Raw genomic sequence first — 12,058 nt, 5'->3', positions numbered from 1 at the left:
AGTTCATTATGCAACTGCAAGAACAAACCTTCAGTTTTCAAATGAACCATTAGCTGTAAATAGACATGTGCAGAATTTGCAAATTCATGTTCCTAACATGAAAAAAAAATCTTTTGATTTTAACAACCCTGTGACCAATGTTCTAATACTTTAAGAAATAAGAGTCTTTAAGAGTTTTAAAGATATGATCAAGATGAGTTAATGCAGATAACACTCACCTCCATTTATGAGGTATTTTAAGTCTAGGCAGAAAAATGAAACAGTTCTGTCTTAAGTCTAATTGCACAGTAAAATGTGGCATATGGCATAAACAAGGCAGTAGCCAGGATTTTAGAACTTAAGACATCACAAATAAAAAAGTCACTGAATTCTCTGAGCAGTCAGCAATGAATTCAAAAACATATTGCATTTTATTTACTTGTTTACATTTTTGATTTGTTCCTTAAATCAATTATGTCTCCATATATGATGGTGTAAATCTTTTTTTATATGTAGTCAAAGAATATCAGAGGCAGACTTGAGACAAACAATATACATATGTGTGTAATTGTCAAACTCAGCCTCAAATCATTCAAGATCATTTATCAACCTTTGTTGATTGTTTTGAATTGTAGCTGCAGTTCTAAACTAAAATGATCTGATGAGATGATTAATAAAAAGGTGACACACAGGTTTGTGCATTGTTATTGTTTTCTGTTTGGTCTCCAAGGGATTAAAGGTTGAAGACAGTGAGCAGTATGAATGTCTGTGTGTGTTTTTGTTGTCTGTGAAAAAGTGGGACAAGAGGAAAAAGGTGTGTATGATGTATGTGTGTGAAGAAGACAGTGAGAGATGTATCTGATTTCCCCTCGTCAACAGGGATCAGTCTGACGTCCCCAGCTGTCCCAAACAGTCAGGTTGACACATGAGTCCTCAGCTTGGCACGCACATAAACACACAAATAGACATAAAAAATCCTAGTGAAGTACACCAATAAGGACATAGGATCACAGTCCAAGCATGAAATCAACATCAATTTTGGAAATCACCTAAAGGCACTGTAGAGGGAATAAAGAAAGGCGTCCTGACTGTACAGGTCACAGAATCCTGAGGGCCTGAAGTAAGGACAGCTGGTTTGTTAGACTCAAGTCCACTGACCATACAGCATTCAGTCACTGGCAGCGGGTGAAGGACTAGTTCAGAGATTTACCCACCTACCGGATTTCTTCTGCTATCAGCGTGGATTTTGACAACAGGTATGTCCCAGTTTAAATTTGCAGTTTGCGTCATTCTGTTGCAAATGCCATAAAAGTGTTAAAGTTAGTCACTTTACTCAGTTTACTGTCAGTGGGTTACATTTTGTTGCATAAGCTGTGGAATATTAGTTGAATAATTTACAAATTGAGAATATTTGTACTGATTCATAAAGCTGGATATTTACTTCTTACATTTTCTAAAACTTTTCTCTTTTTTCCATGACTGGCAAAGGCAACCAGATTTAGCTGGGAAGAGATTGAATTTCACAAACCTAGAATAGTTTGTGTCAACTGGACAAGTGCACGATGTGTCTGTGTTGTGTATTCAAGTGCATTATACAGCTAAATGTAACTTCTTATGTTCATGTTATGTGTTCATACAGACACAAGAATGCATCCATCTGCTGTGCATTCACAGATCACATTTGTTTTTGAAACAGTAGTGTTCGTACTAATCTACTTTCCACATCACAAACATCATATGTCATTTTTCTGTACGTTTTTTGATCATTATTATCCTTTTATAGATGGTAAAGGATTATAAAATACTGAGCCAAAATTTGATACATTTTGATTGGCTGCCATGTGAAGGCAAACTTCTACACATGAAAGAAATACAGTGCATGCTTAATATGACCTAATTTGCTGTCTATTTGTGTTTGTATGAAATATACACAGTTGGCTCATGGTGCTTGTTGATTTTACCAGTAATGGCAAATGACAGTTGATACGAAAAAAATAAATTTTTTTCTTGTATTTGTTATTGCACTGAAGTTTAAGTCTTTAACAGAGTCGCTTAACAGTTTTTTATAGGAGTGTGATCTACAAAATATACTATTTTTTTGTGCAAGTGTGCAGCTTCAAAAACTCATATGACAAATCCTTTAACCTTTAATTTAACCAAGATATCATGATTGTTTATTAATTGTTGCGAAACTCTTCATAATAATTAGCTTCAGAGAAACCTGAATATATCCGTCTCTGTAGGTGGGGCGGTGCTGATTTTGTCCACCCAACACCATGGACCTGTGAGTATAAATCAAATTCAAATCACTTCAATAACATGTGCATGAGAAATGTCTTGTTTGTCCTAGTTTACCTGCTTGCACCTCTTCAACATCTCCTTTTTAATTTGAGCTTAGTTTGACTTTTTCTATCTTCAGCTACAATGATGCTCCATGTTCTTTTGAAAAATTGTATCACAGGAGTCTCCCAGAATAAATAATCACCACTCAACTATTTTAAGGTGGAATGGCAATTTGATACTGGTACAAAGCATGTCAGTCACATCCTGCCCTGTGAAAACCTTGTCACTCCAACTTTTATAATATTCATGTTGACATGTTGTGTTATCAACATAGTTTAAATTTTAAGGGTTCACCTTCAGAAAAAACAAGTTAAAGTTAAAAAACAAAAGTTAGAACTTTTTTTAACCAAATTCACATGATTTGATCTCACTTGTGGCTTTGTTTTCTTTTCTTTGTATGTCTGTGTCAGGGAGGATGACAAAAACTCTGTGGATATCCATGACAACCCTCCAGTTCCTGACAACGTAGTGAAAGAGGACGGAGATACTGTGAGTGACAGGACCATGTCAACCCCCCACTGTCAGAGGTGCCATTCCCGGGCAGTTTAAAATAGCCGCCAGCTGGGACTGGAACGCAATGCAGCATTGATTGGAAAAACATGAGCCCTGACTTAGGTGTTCCTTTCTTTTATTTCCCCTGTGGGATAAAGTAACGCTGCTAACTGATGAACTAAATGTGACTATTTAGATGCTAGAAAAAGGAATATAAGAATGAACAATAGAATGAAAATCTTTTCAAAAACCTGTATGGTCAAATGATTTATCACTGTCACTTTTTGATGACTATTGTTTTGTTTTATAAACACTACATTTTTCCACAAATTGTATATTATTCACATGAACTTAATCCCCATTATCATATTTCTTCCCCTCTACAGGCAATGCTTCCTGGAAAGCAGCAAAACTTGATCATGGATTATGTTTTTTAAATGACATAAGATATATCTTGTTGTGTCTCCAGGTCTATTTCATATATGAGGAGGAGGTGGAAGTGGAGGAGAAGGAACCAGAACCAGAAGAGCCTGTTCTCCGTATCAATGACAAACCCCACAAATTCAAGGACCATTACTGCAAGAAACCCAAGTTCTGTGATGTCTGCGCTCGCATGATAGTCTGTATGTATTGGAAATGACGTCACATGCACAAACATCAACAACGTGACGCTATTCTTTCTCATAGATGGGCTACTTATACACTTGAGTCTTGGTTTCTGACAGGCACCATTGCTGTTCCTTTGCTTATTTTTCAGTGAACAACAAATTTGCTCTGAGGTGTAAAAACTGCAAGACCAACATCCACCATTCATGTCAGCACTATGTTGAGTTCCAGAGGTGCTTTGGCAAAATTGTGAGTCCTATTCCTTCTGCTGAGCTCAGCAACAACAGCGATAAATATACAGTACTGCACTGTATATTTATCGCTGTTGTATAAAGAGTCCCATTATTTTACTCCTGGTGATATCCATGACCAAAAATGTCTTGAAACATTGAAACATGGTGTTCTCTTATTTCTTCCTGGTAGCCGCCTGGCTTCAGAAGGGCCTACAGCTCCCCTCTGTACGGCACTGACCAACAAGGTGAGTCCACCGAATGCTGAATGACAATGTATATCTAGGTGTTTTCATTTATTGTTTGTGAAAGAGTAAAGCTTATGAATGAAAGTGCACAATTTAATTATCTGTATGATTATCTGATTATCTGTGTAACTATTATATCCTGAACCAGACAACCCAAACCATCATGACCCAGTCTTTGATACCCTGCGGGTCGGAGTCATCATGGCTAATAAGGAGCGAAAAAAGAATGAAAATGACAAGAAAAACGTGAGCATATATTGTATTTTTAATCACACCTTGTAAACTAAAATTTGAATGAATAAAATGTCTCCTTGTCTTTATTCATTCACTGAAACCAGAAAACATAAATCAAGACAATTAAAGCAAATATTAAGCAAATACAATGTCTTTAAAGGGTTTGAGGTAATATATGAATACATTGTCAAAAAATATATATTTGTGTATGATGCTGATGTTTACAATGTTTTTCCTCAAGATGATGATGATGATGGAGGAAGAGGAAGAGGAGAACCAGCAGCCCAAAGAGAATGAAGAGGGAGGAGAAGGTACAAAGAATTATGTTGCTTATTCTGCTAGCCGTGGTCATAAAAATTACACATTATGAACATATTACTATATCCAGCATGGAGTTGAATAAAATAATTTCATTATGTCATGAAAATGATCTAGTGTGCAGGAAAAAAGTCACTAATCCTACAAGAAAATTACCTACCCAAAACGAAATTATTCGTTATCCATTTCCAAAATATAGTGGATTTAAATCCCGTCATTACTAGGCAAGGACTTGATTTTCTCTTACTCTGATTTTCACACAGGGAAGCCTGATGATAAGAAGGAGAAAGGAGGAGACAAAGCAGATGACAAGGTAAGAAAATGTGTTCCGTTTTCCTTGTAAGCAGCTACAGAGAGCTACGGCCCTGATCTGCCAGCTGTAATACTGCATGTGCTCATATTTTTTGTTATAAATCATTTGTCATAAACAGCAGAATCTGTGCTGTTTTGTCAACAGAGTAAGGGCACATTCTCACTGTCCCACTATTACCTGGCTCTCTACCGCTTCAAAGCCATTGAGAAAGACGATCTCGACTTCCAGTATGTTTAAAACCACAAACACATCCCCACATGCAATAATTGAACACAGTTTAAATATTATTTTATTTATTAAGTTAAATTGACTTTAATATGTCATCAGACAAGACTTGTTTTATGTGTTGGTAAAAGACATGAGTTTGTCTGTGTGTTAGCCCCGGTGATCGGATCACGGTACTGGATGACTCCAATGAAGAGTGGTGGAGGGTGAGTCTAAACATTTAACTTTCCTGTTTTAGTTTTGCAGTGAACCTGATTTGGTCTGATCCTTCTTTGCTCTATTTTTTTATTTCTGGTGTGGATGAACTCAAAGTTTGCTCCCTCTATTTTCAGGGAAAGATGGGGGATAAGTCAGGTTACTTCCCCACCAACTACCTCATAAAAGTGCGTGCATCCGAAAGAGTTTTCAAGGTGACGCGCTCTTTTGTAGGGAACAGAGAGATGGGACAAATCACACTGAAGAAAGATCAGGTAACTGCACTAATGTCTAGTTTATGTTTATTAGTATGTGCATAACTGAACGACAGGCAACAAGCCTCTCATCAGATTTTGCACGAACATCATACAGTATTTGTGAATGTGTTTCAAGATAACACTGATACTGACCTGTTGGCTTGTTCTGTGTCATTCTGTGTTACAGATTGTGGTGAAGAAAGGAGATGAGAAAGGCGGCTACTTGAAGGTCAGCACCGGACGCAAGCTGGGCTACTTCCCCGCTGATCTGCTGGAGGAGATCACTGTGACATGAAAACCATGATCTGCAATGAAAGGGCCAGCAACACTTTAAATATCAATACAAACTGTAGATCCTCCTGATCTTTCAACAATTTTCTATATTTGTTATCCCCCCCCAAAAAAAATCAAGATTTGCTCTTATTGGGTCTGTCACTGCAGAGGTGAATTTGCTGTAAGTGGAGCATAACAAAAGAGAGACTGAAAAGAAAGAAAACTGTCTCATTAATATGTACATTTGTAAGTTGTTAAGCGACAATCAGGGGATGTATTGATTTCGTTTGAGGAGAGGTAGAGAACACCTGGAGAGCCTCGTAAAAGGCTATAAAGCAGTTTATTAATTGATATGAAGGTGACAATTTAGAGGCTTACTATAATATTTGACAAAGTAAAGAAAGTAAATTTCTAAATCAGTTTGGCAATACAGCATCTTAAAGAAGTGGAAAGGGAGAGCTCCTGTTACATATTACAGCAGATCAGTTTGGCCACAAAGAAAACTCAGATAAATAAATTAGCAAATTGGAAACTGATGGGTGTATGAAAAATATGCAAGGCTACTTTATCCTTTATATTAAAACTGTAGAAGCTTTGAAGTCAAGCCCTTTTAACATGTACATAGCTTTATATTAACAAATTGCGGAGAACATTTCATAGGTATGGCTTGTACATAATTCCACATGCAATCCTGATGAACCACAAAAACATTGTAAAAATACAAACAAACCCTGCAATACTTCTTACAATTGTTTCAAATGTTTGCACTAATTGCTGCTGATAAAATTAACTGCATGCTTGGAGCATAAATCTTTCTATTAAACCTGAAGTGCACTTAAAAGCTACTTGTGAAACTTTATTTCAATTTTGTATCAATTTGCTCAAACAATTGTTTCCTTATCAGAAGTGGCAGCACTCTCTTTACAAGTCTTTTTTTTCATTTCTGAACCTTTGACTTCCTTTAACTCTTATCTGCATATTGGCTTAACAACCTGCCAAACTTTAGTCCAAATTTAATATGTCATGCAATAGGAGCAGTATAGTCCCACTTGAGACTGCTGCTGCTGAAGTAATCCGTAACTTGCACTGCAGTTTGAGCACACATCATATCCTGTGTTTAGACTGGCAGCCCAACTCCAGTTGTATCAGATCCAGGCTGAGTTTAGACTGTGATTAATAACTCTGGGCAAATCATGTTACCCAGCTGCAAATATTACACATCAAAATCATTTTGCTTCCATTTACTTTCCCCCGCCCCAGACTTTTACTGATTCTCTTTCCTCCTTCATTTTTTTATTGCAAAACATTTACTAAAATATACAAATTAAAATATAATGTGCTAAGTAGTGTGATGAGTTTAAAAAATACAACAACAACTACTAAATGATAAAATACAACCAAGGTGTATAAATTAAAAATATAAATAATAAAGATTTTTTCCAGATTAAAAAACAAAACAAAACTTGACACTTTACTGATCTGAGTTTCAGATTCAAAATAATCTTTGGCTTCTCTCCAAAGACAGAAAGGAAAGTCCTTGTTGACAATCTTCATAATTTAAAACGTTAAGAAGAACAATGAGTTTGCTATGAAGATGAAATTAATTAGACAGCAGCTGTGTGAAAGATCCAATGTCTGATGACAATGTCCAAAAGGATTACTTGTAAGTTTTTGTGGTGCATGCAAACATTTCTTTTCACCTCATTAATGGAGAAACATAAATAACATAAAAAGTCAAGCTTTAACACTTACAAAAGTTGTGTACATCTCTTGAGAATTTAAAAGCAGTAGTATCAGAAGCAACACCCAAAGTAAACTTAACACTGTAAATGCACCTTTTTTCATTTATGTTCTCTCTACTAATGTCAGTTTCTATCATGATGCAATCTTAATTAAAGGTTTAAACAATCATTTGTCACATAGAGGAGCATATATAAGAAAAAGTACAGCATCTGTATTTGATGAAAACCAGCTGTGGCACATTGACAGGGAGACGTCTGTAACCAGCACCAACAACATCTCCTTCTGTGTTCAAGATAAATTGCACCCCACCTTAGTGAAATCATCATCACAGGTGGTTTTCTAGATTACACTCTTATTCCTCCTTTGCTTTTTAGTTGGTGGTGTGCCAGTGATGTGTTGTTGATCACAATCAGCAGCAGCAGCAGCAGCAGCACTGTCAAACTCTGATAAGTCTTCAGTCTTAACTTCAACATCAGCATCCATGACTGGTCTTAACAGAGGACATACTCGTAACATTGTTCTGACTACAATAATGACCAGCACCTTACACGGTAATACGTTTTACATGTGGACCTATCACATCTGATCGCCTTCTTCTTCTCTCTGGTCCAGGAGTCCACACGTTTTATTCGCTAACGTGTGATAGTTTAGTTTATTCATTTAGTGAGGGCTCCTTCTCTCGGGCTGGTAGTCTGGATAAACGACTCTGACTGTCGCACATGTTCACAAAAAACCTATGACCGATAAAGAGAAACTATTATAACCTCTCTACACCCAAAGATGATTAATCTTCTGTTTTAAATAAAGTTCGACATTTTGTTTTTCCTCACCCCCCCCCCTTCTCTTTCTTCTTCTTTTGGTTTTATTGGCGGCTGGAAAACAGCTTTCGGGTGCATTATCGCCACCCACTGATCTGGACTGCAGACTAAAACGCTACCATCTGCCTCTACTGAACAAAGTATTGTAATCAATAGAAAGGATAGCCATATTTAAATAAATAAATAAAAGGACCCAAATGATAATGAAAATAAAATGTTATTGTTTTTCTTTCTTCATTTCATTACGACGGCGTATTAGGGCCAAAAAAAAAAAAAAAAAAAAAAAAAGGACCTGAGATTAAACTCGCAAATTTGCGAGAAAAAAAAACCTCGGAAAAAAGGTGTTTTATTCTGCCAAGAAATCACCTCACTCTATAACACCGGAGCGAAGTCGTTTGTGCTTTTCAGTTAGGTTTAACAATAAGGAGATACCTGTGTAACCGAGCGTTATACAAATAGCTTATAAAACCCCGCTGCTTGAACAGAACGGACACACATTACTTTTTTTTTTTTTTTAAATATTTTATTTTCCAGTTTTTTTTATATATATGCAATATACAAACAAACATCCATATACCAACAGTATAAAGACACAACACAAAACATGGAGGATAACCTTCCTTACTCTATAACCCCACCACCCACCCACTTCCACCCTGAGAGAAAAAATAAAAAATATTTTAAAAAAGGGTCAGTCAGTGTGTACGGTCAATACAAACCACTAAGTACTTGGTGTAACAGATGTACCGATATGGTCTAGATATGGCTGCCATATTTTCAAAAAGGCATTATATCGTTTTCTAAGACAATAAGTGATTTTTTCCAGGGGAATGTAACTATTCATCTCAGAAGACCACCTGTCAATAAGAAGAAGAGAATCAGATTTCCATGACACTGCGATACACTTCTTAGCAACACATAGGGCAACTTCCATGAATTTGAGTTGTGCATTGTTCATAGAACTGCGTATACTTGTGAAGTTTCCCAATAAACAAAGTTCTGGGTCCCTTGGAACATTAACTCCTGTGATCTTGGTTAAAGTGGAGCAGATATCATGCCAGAAAGGCCTTACTTTCGCACACAGCCAGGTACAGTGCAGAAAAGAGCCAACTTCAGTGTCACATCTGAAACATATTTCTGACAGGTTAGATTTGAATGAATGCAGTTTTTCTGGGGTTACGTATAGTTGATGTAGAATATTATAATTAATCAATCTATACCGGGCATTGATAACAGTTGACAAGCTGTTTTGACACAAATCTGTCCACAACTGTTCATCAATTGTAATATTGAGATCTGACTCCCATTTCATTCTAGATTTATGCAATCCTGGTTTGGGGCCCTCATTCAACCACAGGTGATACATTTTAGAAATAAGTTTGTGTGTGTTTCCTTCAAAAATAAGTTTTTCAACATCATTCATAACAGGCAAAATCATTTCAGAACCCAAATTAGCCCTCAGAAAGGATCTTAGTTGAAGATAACAGAAAAAAGTGTGATTAGACAAGTTATATTTCCTCTTCAGGTGTTCAAATGGCATAAATAGTCTTTTATCGAAGCAGTCCTCCAAGTGTTGGATTCCTTTATGATGCCACGTGTCCAGAATCTTATTATCAAGAGTCATGGGTATAAGATCATTTTGCTTTAAAGGTGTTTTAGGTGACAGTCCCACCTTCAATTCAAGACTTTTGTGAGCCTCATACCAAATTTTTATCAGATGCCTCAATATAGGGTTGTCTGTCCTTTTGTTTACGGTTCCAGAGTTATGCTTATAAATGAAGTCACTATGGACCTTTTCTTTCAGGGGGTGTAGTCCGATTTGGGTCCAAGAGGGGGGGTCACCGCTCTCAAAAAAGGAAGAGATGAACCTCATTTAAGCTGCCAAGTAGTAGTTCTTGAAACTTGGTAGTCGAAGTCCCCCTGAACCATAGTCCCATGTTAGCTTTCCCATGGATATCCGGGGTACTTTACAATTCCATAAAAATTCTCTGACATGTCTATTGAGAGCTTTGAAAAAGGACTGTGGTAGTGGAATGGGCAGAGATTGAAACAGGTATTGCAATCTTGGTTGTACATTCATTTTAATACAGTTGACTCTACCAATCAAGGTGAGAGGCAAGCCCATCTATCTACGTAAATCATCTTCGATTTTACTGAGCAGTGGGAGATAATTCAATTTGTACAGGTTTTTAAGGTTATTGTCTACAAATATCCCAAGGTATTTTATACCATCCGTAGGCCATCTAAACGGACTTGTGCGCTGGAGCTCGGAGTGATCAAAATTTGTCAATGGCATGATTTCACTTTTTTCCAAATTCACCTTATAACCTGAAATACTACCATAAGTTTCCAATACAGTTTGTAATTTGGAAAGAGAATTGCTAGGGTCTTTTAAGTACAAAATGACGTCGTCTGCCAGAAGATTAATTTTATGAACTGCTTGACCCACCTGAAAGCCCTTTATATCAGGATCTCGTCTAATTGCTTCGGCCAAGGGCTCAATTGCAAGAACAAAAAGTGCTGGATACAGAGGGCATCCCTGTCGACTTGATCTACTTAAAGGGAATGTACATGAAATCTGTCCATTGGTGCTGATTTTTGCCTGGGGTTTATGGTAGAGAGTTTGAACCCAACTAATAAATAATGGGCCGAATCCAAACTTGGCTAACACTTTAAATAAATATGGCCACTCTAACCTATCAAAGGCTTTCTCAGCACCTAAAGCCACAGCTATACTGGGTTCTGTTTCCGATTTTGTTAAATGAATAATATTAAAAAGCCTACATAGGTTGTTTGCTGAGAAGCGCTTTGAAATAAAGCCACACTGGTCTGGATTTATTAATTGTGGCAGGTATTGGCCAAGTCTGTTAGCCAGAGCCTTGGAAATCAATTTATAATCTGTATTTAACAATGAAATCGGCCGGTAGGAAGAGCATTTCAATGGATCTCTATTTTTTTTGTGGATCACAGTAATTATGGCAGTAGAGAATGATTCAGGGAGCGTCTGGGTCTTAGAGGCTAAGTTGATGACGTCCATAAGAAGTGGGAGGAGTAAATTCTTAAATTCCCTGTAAAATTCTGGGGGGAATCCATCTTCTCCCGGTGATTTGTTTGCCTGCAATGAGCCCAGAGCCTTTTCAATTTCTTTCTGTGTAAAGGGCAGGTCAAGAATATTTTGATCTTCCTGGCCAAGTTTGGGCAGTTCAATCGTGGACAAGAATTCATCAATATTACTCAAATTTTCCAGTGGTTCTGATGTGTACAAATTTGTGTAAAACTGTTTAAATGGATCATTAATTTCTGTTGGGTTATATGATACAGAGCCTGTTTCAGTTTGGATTGAATTAATCATCCTAGAGCTTTCTTCTTTTTTTAGTTGCCAAGACAAAACTTTGTGCGCCCTCTCTCCCAATTCATAGTATCTTTGCTTGCTTCTCAAAATATTTTTTTCAATTTTATAAGTGTGCAAAGTATTGTTTCTAAGCTTTTTATTTACCAATAACTGGTGTACTTCTTTAGACCTTGATTGTTGAAACTCCTTTTCCAGTTTCAAAATGTCGGTTTCCAATTCTTCTATTTCTGCCATGTATTTCTTTTTGATACCTTTGGTATAAGAGATTATTTGTCCCCTTAAAAAGGCTTTAAGTGTGTCCCATAATATAAAACTATTGGGAGAAGAAGCACAATTTGTCTCGCAGAATAGCCCAATCTGTTCTCTTATGAATTTGCAAAAATCTGGCTTTTGGAGGAGAGTAGGGTTCAGGCGCCACCTCTACATATTAGT

At 36.8% G+C, this 12,058-nt stretch overlaps 1 protein-coding gene across 1 annotated transcript; it reads left to right on the top strand.

The window, feature by feature from the left end:
* The first annotated feature begins 2,220 nt into the window (after positions 1-2,220).
* stac3 (SH3 and cysteine rich domain 3) lies at positions 2,221-6,554 on the top strand. Its single transcript, XM_062427383.1, has 12 exons — positions 2,221-2,263; positions 2,733-2,811; positions 3,284-3,437; positions 3,572-3,669; positions 3,844-3,898; positions 4,047-4,144; positions 4,374-4,443; positions 4,714-4,763; positions 4,908-4,990; positions 5,143-5,194; positions 5,321-5,458; positions 5,628-6,554. Exons 1-12 carry the CDS (start codon positions 2,256-2,258, stop codon positions 5,733-5,735), a joined length of 993 nt encoding a protein of 330 aa, XP_062283367.1. The 5' UTR covers positions 2,221-2,255; the 3' UTR covers positions 5,736-6,554.
* Positions 6,555-12,058: the final 5,504 nt, after the last annotated feature.

Source organism: Scomber scombrus, chromosome 10, assembly GCF_963691925.1.
Source record: "Scomber scombrus chromosome 10, fScoSco1.1, whole genome shotgun sequence".
Lineage (NCBI taxonomy): Eukaryota > Metazoa > Chordata > Actinopteri > Scombriformes > Scombridae > Scomber > Scomber scombrus.
This window is presented reverse-complemented; position numbering and strand designations above follow the sequence as displayed.